This window comes from Pygocentrus nattereri, chromosome 2 (genome assembly GCF_015220715.1).
Source record: "Pygocentrus nattereri isolate fPygNat1 chromosome 2, fPygNat1.pri, whole genome shotgun sequence".
Taxonomy (NCBI): Eukaryota; Metazoa; Chordata; class Actinopteri; order Characiformes; family Serrasalmidae; genus Pygocentrus; species Pygocentrus nattereri.
This window is the reverse complement of record NC_051212.1, coordinates 52,434,657-52,452,031: the sequence shown is the minus strand read 5'-3', so window position 1 is coordinate 52,452,031 and position 17,375 is coordinate 52,434,657. Positions and strand designations below refer to the sequence as shown.

The window sequence follows — 17,375 nt, the reverse complement described above, 5'->3', positions numbered from 1 at the left end:
ACACGAACACTAATTGGACCTCAAGCGAAACTCAATAAAATGCTTAACACTGGCCATTTAAGCGAACGGTCAGATAATACATACGGACAAGCAGTTTCAACCTGGTTTAAAAGTGAATTAAGGTGTTAGGTGTGTGTTCCACCTGGCTAAAGAAGCCCTTCTGCGACTCAAATCGGATGAACCACTTGCAGAAAGTGTTTCCACAAACTCACAGAAAAGTCTGCAAAGTGCACAAAACAGCAGCATTTATAAGGCCAGCTAAGCCCAATTAATCTTCTACTACACCAAATTCAATTCCAGCCTACAGAACTCAATTAAAGCCCCACAGTATTGACATTCATTTCGAAGAATGGCTCGTGTGCTAAAACAAAGCACGGAAGCTGTAAACAGAGAACTTTACTTCATGCATTTGTAATGCATTGCCAAATTATAACTGAATGAACGTTCCATGAGGCTTAAGCCTGCGTTCCATCTGAATCCATCAATGCGCCCACGTTACGTCAGCCAAGGCTCTTATTAACTGGGCTTGTCAAGAATGCAATACTCTGCATTAAAATAATAATCCACACACCGAGGTGTGGCATGTTATACATTTCACATTTTTCATGCATTTTATTATTTTCTTGTGAAAAGCAGTCACAACTTTTACATCATTTTCCATCCTCTCTTTATCCCTCTAGAATTAAACAGGCTCTTAAAGTGCTGAATCACAGAGCACACAGTGTAAAATAATAAAATACTTGTATGATATTGAAATTATACACCCAGGCCAGTTTTTTTTGAGGATTTTTGTTAGTTTTTTCCTCAATTTAGTCCTATTCAAATCCACCCACTAGTTAGGACTCCTCCAAATCACAATAGCGCCAGCGCACGGAGGCCAAAAGCGAACACAAGCAACCACGAGTCATGTGAACCTCCACCCCATCTTTTCGAACGCAACATCACTGGACAGCTGAACATGCTTGGAGGAGAACACTAGTCGGCCGTTCTGTTCCATCAGCTATTAACCTTTTAAACTCCTTGGGACCACCGGTGGTTCCAAAATGCACTTCATAACTCATATTCTTCATAACTTTCATATTTCATAGCTACATTTAAAAGGTGGGTGTCATGAGGCTGTAACTGTCTTTTGTCCAGTCAAATAGATGGCGAGTTAATTTTAAACCTTTATAATAAAAGAAGCTGAACTTTTTCTACTGAAGAAAAAACAGAGCTCAGAGTCTAAAGCTACGGTCACATTACAGGCCTCGCGGCTCAGATCCGATCTCTCTGCCTCGATGGTTCACACTCGTTTAGGTAAGTGATTCAAATCTGTCATTAATGTGATGAACTGATGTCCTTAAACGACCCTCATGAGCTCGTCCTACGCAGTAACGTCACGTGACTGAATCACTGCATCATCAGCACAAACTAACGAGCAGAACGAGCTTCGCTGAGAAGATCATTAACTCTGATCAGCTCTCAGCTTCGTTATTAGAGCCAGACGAAGGAGGAAAAGGTGAGACGAGCTGCTTTTCCACCGTTTACAGGCTTTAACGTCTGTTCAGCGCTGTTGCCATGGTAACGCTGAATGATGGCGCATGCAGAGCGGAAAAAAAGGACACATGAAGGTCGCATGGCTTACGGTTACGTATCCGATCTAGGACCGCTTATAAGAGTGGCTCAGGTCGGACTTGAAAAGGTCAGATGTGTCCACACAGCCCTGAAAACATCAGATCTGAGTCACATTAGGGCCAAAAAATCAGACCTGTGCCACTTCAACCTGGTAATGTGAACGCAGTCCAAGGTCACACCCAGGTTACTTTAGGTTTGGTACATGAAGCTAAAGAACCAAGTTTCTCATAAAGCAGCTTTCTCTAAGTTTTAGTAGCAACGATCAGTATTTCTGTTTTTCGCAGTTTAACTGTATAAAGTTTTGCGACATCCACTGAGAAATATCTGACACACAGCTGGTCAGTCAGTCTACAGTCTTGATCATCAAAAGGAATGGAAATGTATAACTGGGTGTCACGTTAATGGATTCTGCTTTGCATTGTTTTTGTACATTTCTGGAAGGCTGCAATGACCCACTAGTTTCCCAGCAGCCAGGAACAGTAGAACATTTAACTGTTTGCAGACTGTCTGCAGCAACAACACCCTGCATCACTTCAGAAGGAATGGGCGGGGCTAAACCGCGTTCACAACTGTGATGAACTGGAAACAAGACAGTTTCTACAGCTTAGTGTTCACATATGGACTGTACGGACTGGGGACAGAATAATATTTTTACATTTGAATAATCTTTAATATAGTAAAGCATTTCTATTAAGTCTTAAGATATCTGTTCTCTCCTCAGTCCTGCAATACTGTACTTCTAAGCTAGAGGAGAAAATGCTGGACTGGTAGAAACTTAGCACCCTCTCCTAATCCTCCCGAGTCCTCTGCAGGCACTAAAGATAAGTTTTTTTTTATCCCGTTTGGCTAATGGGTTTTCAGTTTTGCCCATCATGCTGTCAAAAGTGGGCCTTAAGAGTAAAACCTGTCAGTATAAGCCTGCATTCCCAATTCCTCAGGACAGAGGAACCATGAGGACAACTGTGAGAATGAATAACCGAGCCAGTGAAGTCGAAAAGCCAAAGGCTTAAAGATGTGACAGATTCAGGAACACTGGCAATAGAAGCTTTTCATCCATTCAAGCTGGACTGATGGATTCGGACTGGACATCGGATACCAGAGGACCACATGTGTATGTTTTCTTTAAGGTGAAGAACAACCAGTTCTCCTCTGATAGTTAGGAGAATGAAAACAAAACTGAGGTCAATACAACAAAAAAGTTTGGCTTACATCCTCATACTTTTAAAGAGGCTTTCCAACTGTGCAATTTCCATTTGCAGTATAATGCGCATTAAGAAATAAGCAGAATGTGATGTTTGTGTTACGTTAACACATCACTGGCAAAACAGAGTACTGAAAATATAATAAACAGATGGACAGAAAAGGGGGGGAAAGAAAGGAAGGAAGGAAGGAAGGATGGATGGATGGATGGATGGATGGATGGATGGATGGATGGATGGAGAGAGAGAGAGAGAGAGAGAGAGAGAGAGAGAGAGAGAGAGAGAGAGGAAAGAAAGAAAGAAGAGAGAAGGAAGAAAGGAAAGAAGGAGACAAACAGAAGAAAACAGAGGGAGAAAGAGAAATGAGAGAGGAAAGAAAGGAAGGAAGAAAAAAAAGGAGATTGAAACAAAAACAGAAAGAAAGAAAGAAAGAAAGAAAGAAAGAAAGAAAGAAAGAAAGAAAGAAAGAAAGGAGATGGAAACAAAAACAAAGAAAGAAAGAAAGAAAGAAAGAAAGAAAGGAGGGGAGAGAGAGAGTGCAAAGAAGGAAAAAAGGAGACAAACAGGAAAACAAAGAAGGAGAAAGAAATGAGAGAGGAAAAAAAGGAAGGACGGAGAGAGAGAGAGAGAGAGAGAGAGAGAGAGAGAGAGAGAGAGAGAGAGAGAGAGAGAGAGAGAGAGAGAGAGAGAGAGAGAGAGAGCGGGGAAAGAAAGGAGGAAAAAAAGGGAGACGAAAACAAAAACAGAAAGAAAGAAAGAAAGAAAGAAAGAAAGAAAGGAGAGAGCGAGAGCGAGAGCGAGAGAGAGAGAGAGAGAGCGTGAGAGCGCGAGAGAGAGAGAGCGAGCGCGAGAGAGAGAGCGAGCGCGAGAGAGAGAGCGAGCGCGAGAGCGCGAGAGAGAGAGAGCGAGCGCGAGAGAGAGAGAGCGAGAGCGAGAGAGCGCGAGAGCGAGAGAGAGAGAGCGCGAGAGAGAGAGAGAGAGAGAGAGAGAGAGAGAGAGAGAGAGAGAGAGAGAGAGAGAGAGAGAGAGAGAGAGAGAGATTTTACTGTAGAGATGAAAAGGTCTGAGACTAATGGAAATGGAAACGTCATTACAGCCATTAAAACTATCAGAGATTGTAGGAACAGACGTAACAATAAAAACACAAACATATGAACTCATATATACGGCTTTTAATCTCAGCTCACTGACCGCTTAATACCCCCCAGCCTCATCTGTCCAGCAGTGAGGAAGAGAGAGACGGAGAGACGTTCAGCAGAGCCCAGTTTAACAATAACTCTCACAGCCAGGCGGCATGAGGGAACTGGAGGGATGAGTTCTACCAGCTGACTGCGTGGCTCCCCCTGCTGGTGATGTTTTCTACACAGACTTCTAACTACCGGGAATATTTATGCCTCAGCCCACGCATTTTGAAAACCAGTTTACTCATGTCTTTTATAGTTATTACTACTACCTGAGCACTGAGCAAATCTGCCTTAAAGCATTTCAGGAAAAAGAGTCTCAAATGACTGATCGACTGCCTACAGCACTGCGTGAAAGGCACCTACACACATTATGTAAAACCATTTATCTTGGCAACAAGTCTGTTCTTGCTTGTAAAGTCACTACAATAAATACTTTTTGCTGTTTATATTTATGTCTTTGCATCTCGTGAGCACGCTAGAAGGACAAACTTTGGTTCTAGACTCTCCTGGACACCCAAACCATGACATACAACAGCACACTTGATTTAACTTGAAAAACTGATTAGATTAACTGGATGCATTTCCTGAAGGAAATACAGACTGTTTGGGCAACTTAAATGGTTCCCTCTTGTCGCTAGGCGGTTATTATGGTATCCCAGGTGGTTGCTAAGGTGTTGCTAGGCGGCTGCCACGGTGTGTGTCAAACACAAGGCCCGTGGGCCAAGTCAGGCCTGTAATACAGTCCTATTCATTCGTATGGGGAAAAAATTTGGATCAAAAAAGTCGCATACAAGCCCGAATAATGCAGACAGACTAATCCGGCAGAAAAATCAGCATAAAAAGAGAAGAATAGTATAAAATGAAGACTAACATAGCTGTGCTTTGCAATAAGAGGTCTGACATTGATGTATGTAAATGTCACTAGGTTGTATCTATCTATTAATTAATTAATTAATTAATTAATTAATTAATTAATTAATTAATTAATTAATTAATTAAATTTATTCTGCTTACAGCCCAGACGAAGAGCTTTTTAAAACATAAGTGCCTAAAGCTTTGGTACAGCGCTGATGTGACTATTTGCTAAACTACAGCCTAACATGCTGCATGTTCTCCTCACGTTATACAAAAACAACAGAACCGTTCTGTTAAGTCGCTTCTTTTGCAGGGAAGTCGATCTGTACCTGTAGCTCCAAGCGGGTGTCCCTTTGAGATGAGCCCTCCGCTGGGGTTAATCACCCACTTCCCCCCATAGGTGTTGTCCCCTCTGTCGATCAGCTCTCCAGCTTTCCCTGGGAAGGGACAGAGTGGGTGGACGGCATTGGCGTTTTATTCTAACATTTTATTTACACAAATACTAGACAATCACATTTTACCTTTATTTACATATGATTAGTAATCCTGGAAGATTATAATTACTGCTGTAACATCTCTGACTGGGTAACACGGGTTACCGCGTGGTTTTCTTTTTAAAGGTAGTTCGCACACCTTGCTGTATCTTTTGCATCCCCTATGGCGGACTGGGTTGCTAGATCCAGCCTAACATTTGCTTAAAAGCCACTTACTAGAAGTGAAATCCCTTTCTCCCACAACTGCACCTTCAAACTAGGCTGTGCAGCAGTCAACTTTAGAGTAACTCGCATAACTCCAAGACAAACACTTCGGCGGGCACACTGGTATTAAGTTCAGCTTATCGCTGCTGTCGGGATCTCCATTTTAGTCGTTTGTCATTTGTCCTACAAAGTTATCTCTCTGGAGATACGAGTTTTTCTTCAGACAGCAGCAGACATACCGAGTCGCGCCAGGTACTCCGGGTTTATAACAGTAACTACACACAGCTGGGCAGAGATAAAATAATAGTAACGCCAGGCCTCTCCGTCTCACCCTCAGGGCAGAGGCCGAGAGCCTCGTAGGTGATGAGCTCGTTGGCTGAGAAGCAGTCATGCAGCTCAATGACGTCAACATCGGAGGGCTTCAGACCTGCGGCTTCAAAACACTTCCTGGCTGCGAGGCGCGTCATGTCGTAGCCAACCTACAGAGAGGAGGAGTGAAAAATTCTTGGCAATGTGCACACATTTTTATTATTGAGTGAAAAGATAATTCAACATCCGCAACAAAAAATAAATGAATAAACTAATAAATAAATAGAAAAAATTCTGGGTTTGGTGGTCATCAGGAGAACGGTACTTGTCTGACTGCATTGTGCCGAGTGTAAAGTTTGGTGGAGGGGGGATCATGGTGTGGGGTTGTTTTTCAGGAGTTGGGCTCGGACCCTTAGTTCCAGTGAAAGGAACTCTTAAAGCTTCAGCACCAAGAGATTTTGGACAATTTCATGCTCTCAACTTTGTGGGAACAGTTTGGGGAGTTTGGCCCCTTCCTGTTCCAACATGACTGCACACCAGTGCACAAAGCAGGTCCATAAAGACGTGAATGAGCCAGTTTGGTGTGGAAGAACTTGTCTGGCCTGCACAGAGTCCTGACCTCAACCCGACAAAACACCTTTTTGGATGAATTAGAGCGGAGACTGTGAGCCAGGCCTTCTCGTCCAACATCACAAATGTTCTTCTGGAAGAACGGTCAGAAATTCCCATAAACACACTCCTAACCCTTGTGGAAAGCCTTCCCAGAAGAGTTGAAGCTGTTATAGCTGCAAAGGGTGGGCTGACATCATATTAAACCCTATGGATTAAGAATGGGATGTCACTCAAGTTCACGTGTGTGTGAAGCCAGATGAGCGAATACTTTTGGAAATATAATGTACACAGAAAAGCATATTGTGACATAATTTATAACTATAACAATAAATTGTACTTGTTTTTATTTATCCTTATTTGTCTTATTTATTAAGTTAGATAATTATTTATAATTGATATATTAGTACTCATTTTTTTGTTATGCTTTCACCATTTAACTTCTCAATCCCTGATCTCTGTATCGGCTCGGGTACATCGTAAATGAGGGTCTCCCTCAACGTACTCAGAGATTAAATAAAGGTTGATTGACTGTTGAAGCGGTTCATAGAGCTGGATTTTCTCCTCATGTTGGCAACAATTTGTAAAGAAGAAACTTTTGAAAAGTTGTGTTTAATACAAAAATAAACACATTAAGTTGAAAGTACGGAGAACCCAACCAAACTGGGAAAGAGGTGACACGTCACACCTCTAACAACTTATCACGATACTAACAACATAGTCACATTGCCAATCGACAAGACAGCCAAGTTGATGAAAAGTCTAGATAAAGGGCCTCCTCTACGTACCATCTTGATGCAGCTGTTCTCCTCGAAGGTGCTGGCGAGGTCCGTGGTCATCTCCTGAGCAATGATCTCCACGGCTTTACCCTGAAGCCGGTGCCTCCTCACAAACGCTTCACTGGCCAGCACTGCTGCTCCAGCTCCATCAGATGTAGGACTACAAGATCCAGCATTCAAGACAGCTTTAATATTTTGGTCTACGTCAAGTACTTAAGAAGCAATAGGAGGGTAAATCTGTGGCTCCACAGTGACTTGATTTGATTAGAATTCTTTAGGAAATGAATCAATGCGTTGTCACATTTCACCACAATTCAGTTCAACTCGATTAGTATATTGGTCATAATTACTGAGAATTGTTTTGGGGGGAAAAAAAATGCACATTCTTCTTTATATTCTTTATAATATATTTTAATCAATTCAAACATTGTAAAATCGATAAGGTTGAATTGCCTTCACAGTCACCAAACGCTGTGCGGTGTGTTTGTGGTTCTTAACCCTCGAGTTTTCCTTTTGCTCCAACAACTTAAGGCCCCCAGAGTTATAACATCTCAAAACCAACACAGCTGAACCCCCACCTGACTGACGCATCGCGATTTAGTCCCTGTGTACTTGTGTATCAATCACATTACCACCACAGTGTGACATTCATGATTCAGACACAATTCTTACAAAAAGGTGCAGGTGACTCACCAGCACTGTAAAAGTGTGAGGTACTCAAAGACTTTGCGGGACTTCATCACCTGGTCCAGACTGTACTCATCCTGGAACTGAGAATAGCTGAGATTGAGCACAGGAAGGGGGGGGGGGGGGGGTGTACACGTACACACACACACACACACACACACACACACACACACACACACACACAAAAGCAAGGTTATGAAAGATTTTGTGGGGTTGTTTCCCCCCCTCCCCTTTTTCTTTCCTAATTCAGGAGCTTCACACTAAGATAGCTTGCACAGAGTATAAACAGCACAAACCATTTAAACACCTCTACAGTAAAACTACGCTTCTGATCATACTCAGACAAAAAAAAACACAAACCGTGAAAACAGGAATGAGTTTGGAAGCTGATTGATTTGGCGGCTCAAATGCCAGTTTACACATTTAACTGTCGAGCAAGCTAAGACAGAAATCTACTTGTGTGCAAATGAAACCAACTTCATGTATCATCTCAGTTCTGACAGGCCAATACTATAACTGGAGGTTTGCTGAATGATGACCGTGAGCTGCCGCCGTGCTGCATTTGGGGGAAAAGGAGCGGTTCTCTCTCAGAATTACATGTTGGCAGTAGACGTACATCCCCCCCCCCACACCCCCACCCCCCAACCCATGACCTGGATCATTTCGGTCACCGATATCATGACGTTTCACCCCATGTCCTAAATTCATTTCTAACTCTACGCAGTTAAATTAAGGACTTGCAGAACCTGCATTGTAACGTTTCTCAAACTTTCACAGAGTACTCAGGCAGCATTACTGCTACTTTTCTATTATTCCTCACATTACCTTGTAATGTGGCCTCTGACAGCAAAGTTTAGTCTACCTTCTCAATTTTTTGAGACTCATCTCTATCCCCAAAAACAGGGGATAACCAGGGGAAGCCAATTTACTCTCAGCTCATTATCCAGAAACAGATGGCTTGAAAAATAAAAGACCCTTAGGGAAACATTCAAGCATTTTTCAACCTGCCACATGTGTATTATATTGTCAATTAACACAGACACTGTGTGGAAAACTCAGGACGTCTCACAGATGCCAGCAGGCCCTTCCTCAGATCTGTCAATAAATAATTAAGTGAGGCATATTTTGGTACAAGACATTATTTTAGGTACAGTTGTGGCAGAAAAACGTTAAAAATTGGTGAAAGATTCTTCAACCCGTCCATTTTCCCCGTTATCTCCCCAATTTAATCGTCTCCAATTCCAGCCGCTAGTTAGGACCACAGTGCTAGGGGGGTGAAGGCCAGATACCGCTTCTTTTCGAACTGCCGCTAACACAACGTCACGGGACAGCCGAAGGCGCTCGGAGGAAAGCCAAACCGCCAGATCTGCTACATCAGCTAACAGCCGCCTGCGCTGAGCAGCATCGTGTTGAGTGATGGGAGGAGAAGGGGTCCATCCTGCCCACCCAGAGAGAGCGAGGCCAGTTGTGCTCTCTTGGATTATTTACATCACCAGGGATCGAACTGGCGATCTCCTGATGACAGGGCCTATGATTTGTTGACAGAACTTACGGGTTGTTGGTTGAGTGCTTGTGGTTCTTCCAGGCAATTTTGGCAAAGTGTTCTGGTTTGGTGCCTAAAACAAACAGACAACACACATCACATTTAAATACTAAAGTCCCAGAAGTGCATCACCGTACATTACAAACCAAATCAATATTTTGAGGTGTCCAATAGAGATTTTAGCCACCAAAAACACCACTAACAGCTCGCATCTGCCCATTCCTCAGCCAGAAAATATCACCTTAATATCAGCAGAGCTGCTTAAAGTGGTTGAGCCTTTTCATCCCATCTTAAATTTTCACAGAATCTTCCCCCGGAAGTCCATTTTTAACTTTTGAGCGATTTTATGTACCAAGAACAATCAAAATTCACCTTTTGCATAAACCTTTTGCGAAAACTCTTCATCCCTAAGAGTTAAACAGGCTGTTTTTGTTACTGTGCCTTTAAGACTGATGTATGTAACTAAGCACTGTTCTGATTGGCTGCCCCATACTGCACCTCGTTTGGAATAGCATGTAAAGGACAAGCCTTTACGTTCACGCTGAAATCCTCAGAAAGGAGGGAAACAATTCACTTTAGCCACTCCTTTGAGATGTGCGCACTCTTTGGAAGGCTTCCATCATATATTCGCTTCCTGGCAGCCATGAACAGCACGACATTTGTTTCCCTTCACTTTAAATTCCAACAAGAATTCAGTGATAACATTATACTGTATATAGACACGTATACATAGACGCTGCATTGCATCACGCCTCAACATCCCAGCCATACTGGTCCAGGCAACTTGTCATAACTGTCAGAAGACTGAAATGGAAAAAAAAGATGTATTTGGATATTATAACATTATATGAAGAAGCTGTGAAAGCTGACTTTTATCAGATATCACAAACTGAATTGCCATAATCAAGATTTTCATCTATATTGGCCTTTTTCTCCACACCGATTTGAAATGTCAAGCTACTCGTGTCAGCTGAGCGATATTATGGACCCCAAAAAGAGAGTTGAGGAGGTAGTGGGACTTAGCTTGAACGGTTTTCCGTCAGTGAGCCAATTATTAGTGCTCAAATTATGCACTTTTATTTTAGTATTTGTAGTAAATGAACTGTGTTCTGACCAAGAGAAGGAAAGCTAAGATGATGGGGCCGTAGGCAGAACGATGAAGCTGAATTTGGCTTCGTATTCCCCAGGTTCTTATTCAGACTTTACGCAGCTAAACTGCTGTGGTAATATGTAAATGAGTTCATGGCTGTGATGTCATACGGTTGCAATGCCAACTCAAAATTAGCTGCTTTTGCAGCTTAGTTTCTATATATGAACTGTACAAACTGAATAAGGGATGCTTTAAAATTTACACATAAAATAAAAGGATTTCAAATAAAGTCTTCCTTGATACGGCCGCCTTAATAGCGCCACCTGTTGGACAGTGTGGGAAGAGCTCAAAGAGAAAAGGAAAGCGAAGAGAAAAGTGCCCAGGATCGTACCATACTTCTCCATGTGTTCTCTCCCGGCATTGCCAAACATCTGAGGTGCCGCTGGAGCAGCTGCTATTCCGTATCGATTGATCATGACTTCCATGTGTTTGTCCATAGGGCTGGTCCTGTCCATGTACTGACAGACCACAGCCTCAGTCAGACACTATGAGAGAGACACTGCACCAGTTTCTTACTGAAGGCAAGAGCTTCCATCTTACCTTCGTGGACAAGGAGCCCCTCTCCATCTTCTCAAAACCCAAGGCAAGAACACAGTCAGCTAAACCTGCACAGAAACATGAGAAAAGGGGACTAAAGCTTGTACGTGAAGAAATCTGGAACATTTATGATATCGGCAAGTCATTAAACACTCCAGCAGCACTGCCATGTCTGATCCACTCAGACCAGCGCAACACACACTAACACCACCACTACATCAGTGTTACTGCAGTGCTGAGAATGACCCGCCACCCAAACAGCACCTGCTCTGTGAGGGTCTATGGGGATCCTGACCACTGAAGAACAGGGTAGCAAAGTATCAGAGAAACAGATGGACGATCTACAAAGTGCAGCTATACAGTAAGAGGAACTGATAAAGTGGACAAGGAGGTGGTCAGAATGTCATGCCTGATTTCTGTAAGAACATCTGATGCCTCTACATCTAACCCTTCAGCTGCCAGAACTTGAAGGAGAACTCCAAATTGTTCAAAATTTCTTCACAATTCAATCGTTGAGATGCAAACAAAGAATTCTGGTACACACTCAAAAGTTCTTCAAGGGTTCTTTAGTAAAGAAAATGGTTCTAAATACAGCCATGAACACTCAAAGTACCCTTTGCATAATTACATCACAAGTGTTCTTCAGATTGCTTCCAAACGTGTTCTGTGCGGTTCTACATAGAGCCTTTTTGGGAAAGGCTGTACATAGCACCAAAAAGGGTTCTTCTATTGTCAGAATGTCAAGCTTTTGACAATAGAAGAACCCTTTTTGGTGCTATACAGAACCCTGTGCAAAGAGATATACAACAGATATACATCTCCATCAGTGTAATGATGCACGATGCACTATGCTTTAATCACGCAAAGGGTTCTTCGAGTATTCATGGTTCAATATAGAACCATTTTCTTTACTAAGGAACCCTTGAAGAACTTTCTTTTTAAGTGTGTAAAATGCAAATACAGCCATTTTATTTATTCCCCCAAATAACCAGTGAACTTGCATGTGTATTGTTTTTATATGCAATACTAATAATGATAAAATGAATAAACCTGAAATACGGTATTCTTTGGGAACTTCTATGCCTCACAATGCCCTGCGTGCATCTCTCCACCATGAACTGAATTTAAAAGACCTCAAAATGTCTCACGCCTCAGCCGGTGTGTTCATGACCATTTCATGTGATGAGGCTTGTTAGGAGTATTAAACTCTTAGGAGGTCTGGTTCCCATCACCTCCACTGTAAACAATTCTGATTCCAAGTTTCTCTAGAACGGAGCATTTGAAATGAAATTTATGGAGCAAAAGTTTATTTACACAATTTCCCCCTTACCTCAAACGCAGCTGATCAGCCACGACATGTTTGGTGTCTAAAGTTTGTTTCTTTAATTTTTTTAGTGCTTCAAAACTACAAGCTCAGCGTAGCTGACCTGTAATGGAAGCTTATAAAGTCTCCAAACAGCATTGTGAAAACTGCATGCCTAAAATGACCATATGCTTGCCTGGCCAATTTGCCAAATAAGTTCAAATAGACTTAAGTAGTTTCGGACACTGTGCAGTCAGAAAAAAATAAGATACTAAACGGTCACTGGGGTGGTTCCCTCAAGGGGACGTCTCAGTACCTTTAGTCAGGGAACGTAACTGAACCATAATTACCCTAGAAATGATGTTTTCTAAGCTGCACTGACTCCACACACCCCATCTCGCCTCCAAGCATTCGGTTATGAGAAGGTACAACAACGTACTTTTTCCACCTGGAAAAAAACTTAAAGGTCCACAATCAGACCTTAAAACCACTGCTGCACCTTTGAGGGAACATTTACAGTGTTTGTACCTTGATGAACGAGAAACGTACCTGCACAGAACCTTTCTAACAGTATATGACAGTGTAATCTACACACACTGTGTTGTTAGTATTGACAGAGGTTGAAGCAAGCGTGAGATGATTTATGCATCTGCATGATAAATGGCAGTGCAGACAGTATAGCTACATCAGCCTCGCAGCTCCAGCGCAAAGCTAAAGAAGCAGACTTCAGACACCAAATGAACGGTCATCTACTTCCGAGTTAAAGGGACAGGCTGTGCAAATTCGATTCTTTCACTGAACTTTGCCTTTAAGCCACATGTGTCAGACTCCAGTCCTTGCGGGCCAAGACACTGCAAACACACCTGATTCAGCTTGTCGACTAACTAGCAAGGCCTTCACGAACTGAATTCGGAGAGTTAGAAGAGGATAAATGCTTATATCCGCAGCACTTTGGCCCAGAAGGTCCCCAGATTGACATGCCAGCTTTGAACTCTCCTTAGGAAATTTTGCCCCTAATACGACTACATGAGCAGCGCACCTCCCTGGATGACCTGACGGGCCATGTAGAGCGCCGTGGAGCCAGTGGAGCAGTTGTTGTTGACGTTGATGATGGGGATGCCAGACAGACCCAGGCTGTGGTAAATCGCCCTCTGACCACAAGTGGAGTCACCTACAGAAAGACAAGCAAAGAAGCCTCGTTTCTCAAGACAATTTCAAGTCATATTATGTAACCATTACGCTTGCATGGTACAACAGCGCACCGTATACGTAGCCCACGCAGGCTTGCTCCACAGCAGAGTACGGAATTCCAGCATCCACCAAGGCTTTCTCCCCTAAAATAGATTAAAGTGAAGTCAGTAAGTCAGGCTTTTCTAGGCGTAGTTCTCAGCTGCTTGGATTGAGCAGTTTGTAATAATAAGACAAGACTGCACCTGCTTCTTTAGCCATCTCTGGATAATCTCCATCTCTGGCCCCCGGTTTATCAAACTGCAAATACAGGGAAAAAGGTATAGTTTTAGTAGCAGACAAAGACAAACACACTGACTTTATTTGAAACCCCCTCGCCTGTCTGTGAACCGTAAGAGACTGTAGCCCACCTGCTGATCCACAATGTTTCTATATAGAAAGATCACAGTTTTCAAATCGCAGCAGCTGCAAATTTTAATTATAGCCATTATGGTCAACAACACTGGTTCTGGTTCAAATTTTCAGTTGGGGGAATTGAGTCTGATAACATAACAGAGCTTGTGAAGCGCCTGCAGAGGAGAAAGACATCACAGTTTGACATGCTACATTCAGTGTTCAAGTCCCAAACCAGAAAACCTGCACAATTTGCATCTCCTGCACAATTTGCATCTCAAAATAACAGGCCTGGACCTTAAGCTACAGAAGATAACTGGCCTATATTCTACATTTTTGTATCATAGTAGTATTTCAGTAGGTCCACGTAACATTTGTATGTGGGTTTATGCATAAATCAGATTCACATGACCACTATCCAACCTCTTAGTGTGCCTTTAAAACCGGTGTATGCAAAGGAGCTCTGTTCTGATTGGCTGTCCTGTATTGCACCTTATTTAAAAGCAGTCCAGGCTGAAATACTCCTTATAACTTCAGCATGAATAGGCGAATGCATTAATAAATTAGTTGGACGGAAGTTGTGGTTTAGCGGCTTAGTAGGTAGGGTGCGAAACTTATTAGTAATGGGGGGAAAATTTGGTTTTCCATGATATGGTCCTCAGTCACCATGCCGGTCAGAAAGATGACATTTAGAGATTTTCCCCAGATCGTTCCGCTCTAGTAGCACCACCCAAAAAATATTTGGACAGCAGTGGCTTTGTGGTCAGAAACTGACCAATAATTAGTGGAGCAAAGGGGGGGGGCGGTACACCTATATAGACAGATAACCTGTACTGTGCAGCTGAAGGCAGACAGTGAGTGGAAGAGCAAGGCAATACTGCTCTGTGAACTAAGACCTACTGCCATGTAACAGCGACAACCTTGAACTCTGTACTCAGATAGTTACACAATACCAGACCAACGTAGGACTTTTAGACTAACACATTTCGACCAGAACACATTTCATAGATTTCAGATAACAAAAAGTCACAAATAACTCACTTATTTTCTTATTCTGTTGTATAAACGCAGAGATATTCGCTATTCACCAACTTATTTTTCGAATTTTCCCGTTCCACCTTAAGTAGCGCAGCTGATAACGCTCTGGCACCCAGGCGCCGGAATAGAACAGCGGCACTTTTTAAGGTGGAACGGAAAAATTACAACAAGAAGCTGGCGGCCAGCCTAGTCTGGTACCTCAACATATCCAGCTAAGCTAACTAGACCTCAACTTCAGTTTAGGACTATTAGTTTAGGACAACTGTTAGAAATTCCTAAATAATACAGTGTTGTTTTGACTAAGTTAGCTAGGTTAGCTAACAAGCTAACACTTCTGCAAGACACAAGACGAGGTCATTTGTGCTTCAGCGAAGTTTCGCTACTTTAGCAAGACAGCTGGCTATATGCGATAAATAGTGGGGCTGCATGAGAGATAAGAAAGAGGTTTTTACCTTTGTCATCCCCACGCCAACCACAAAAACTCTGTTCTTCACTGGACCCATTTCTCCCGTTTGCTTCTGACAGCGCTGCTCAGTGTGGACTGCAGGCCGATAGGCAGGGTTGCCAGATCGATCGTTTGGACCCCATTCACTACTTAAAACCCGCCCAGGACATTGTGCATTTACCTTCCACTTTACTAGAAACACCCACCTTGTACTTTTTACTCACTGGCCACTTTATTAGAAACACCCGCCTTGTACTTTTTACCCCACTGGCCACTTTATTAGAAACACCCGCCTTGTACTTTTTACCCCACTGGCCACTTTATTAGAAACACCTACCTTGTACTTTTTACTCACTGGCCACTTTATTAGAAACACCTACCTTGTACTTTTTACTCACTGGCCACTTTATTAGAAACACCTACCTTGTACTTTTTACTCACTGGCCACTTTATTAGAAACACCTACCTTGTACTGTTTACTCACTGGCCACTTTATTAGAAACACCTACCTTGTACTTTTTACTCACTGGCCACTTTATTAGAAACACCTACCTTGTACTTTTTATTCACTGGCCACTTTATTAGAAACACCTACCTTGTACTTTTTACTCACTGGCCACTTTATTAGAAACACCTACCTTGTACCTTTTACTCACTGGCCACTTTATTAGAAACACCCACCTTGTACTTTTTACTCACTGGCCACTTTATTAGAAACACCTACCTTGTACTTTTTACTCACTGGCCACTTTATTAGAAACACCCACCTTGTACTTTTTACTCACTGGCCACTTTATTAGAAACACCTACCATATACTTCTACTAACTGGCCACTTTATTAGAAACACCTACCTTGTACTTTTTATTCACTGGCCACTTTATTAGAAACACCTACCATATACTTCTACTAACTGGCCACTTTATTAGAAACACCTACCATATACTTCTACTCACTGGCCACTTTATTAGAAACACCTACCTTGCACTTCCACTCACTGGCCACTTTATTAGAAACACCTACCTTGCACTTCCACTCACTGGCCACTTTATTAGAAACACCTGATTTTTGTGCTTCTACTCATCAACTGCTGTTATTTGAGTAGTCTAGAGGATGGTAAGACTAAGAAGTTTCTTACTACACCAGCAATAACAAAGAAACGATGAAACTATGAATATGTAAATTCGTACATCATGACAAAAGGAATTTATGGCCAACAAAAACCGGTCTCAGAAAGTGGGAAACTATATGAGCTGTGCTTACCTTTACCTGTGCTGTTGACCATTCCTTTACTATCCTGCGTCAGTGATTGATATTGCTAAATCGAATACACTATATTGCCAAAAGTATTCGCTCGTCTGCCTTCACACGTACAGTGGGGAAATAAGTATTTGATACACTGCCGATTTTGCAAGTTTTCCCAGAATGGAGAGGTCTGTAATTTTTATTGTGGGTACACTTCAACTGTGAGAGACAGAATAAAAAAAAAAAACAACAGAAAAATCACATTGCATGATTTTTAAATAATTAATTTGCATTTTGTTGCATGAAATAGGTATTTAATACAATAGAAAAACAGAACTTAATATTTGGTACAGAAACCTTTGTTTGCAATTACAGAGGTCAGACGTTTGGCCCACTCCAGCATACAGATCTTCTCCAGATCTTTCAGGTTTTGGGGCTGTCGCTGGGCAACATTGAGTTTCAGCTCCCTCCAAAGATTTTCTATTGGGTTCAGGTCTGGAGACTGGCTAGGCCACTCCAGGACCTCGAAATGCTTCTTACAGAGCCACTCCTTAGTTGCCCTGGCTGTGTGTTTCGGGTCATTGTCACACTGGAAGACCCA

General features: G+C 42.4%; 1 protein-coding gene across 1 annotated transcript in view; it reads right to left on the bottom strand.

Moving 5' to 3' along the window:
- The window catches only part of scp2a (sterol carrier protein 2a), a 28,523-nt gene extending 12,829 nt beyond the window's left edge, over window positions 1-15,694 (bottom strand). The window contains exons 1-11 of the mRNA XM_017703395.2: window positions 15,539-15,694; window positions 13,901-13,955; window positions 13,730-13,801; window positions 13,507-13,638; window positions 11,168-11,232; window positions 10,959-11,085; window positions 9,487-9,550; window positions 7,941-8,027; window positions 7,257-7,407; window positions 5,882-6,029; window positions 5,182-5,289 (exon numbers count right to left, since the gene is read on the bottom strand). Of these exons, the coding sequence (XP_017558884.1) occupies window positions 5,182-5,289; window positions 5,882-6,029; window positions 7,257-7,407; window positions 7,941-8,027; window positions 9,487-9,550; window positions 10,959-11,085; window positions 11,168-11,232; window positions 13,507-13,638; window positions 13,730-13,801; window positions 13,901-13,955; window positions 15,539-15,589 (1,060 nt within the window). The 5' untranslated portion in view covers window positions 15,590-15,694. The remainder of the gene's footprint in view (window positions 1-5,181; window positions 5,290-5,881; window positions 6,030-7,256; window positions 7,408-7,940; window positions 8,028-9,486; window positions 9,551-10,958; window positions 11,086-11,167; window positions 11,233-13,506; window positions 13,639-13,729; window positions 13,802-13,900; window positions 13,956-15,538) is intronic.
- Between the last annotated feature and the right edge of the window lie 1,681 nt (window positions 15,695-17,375).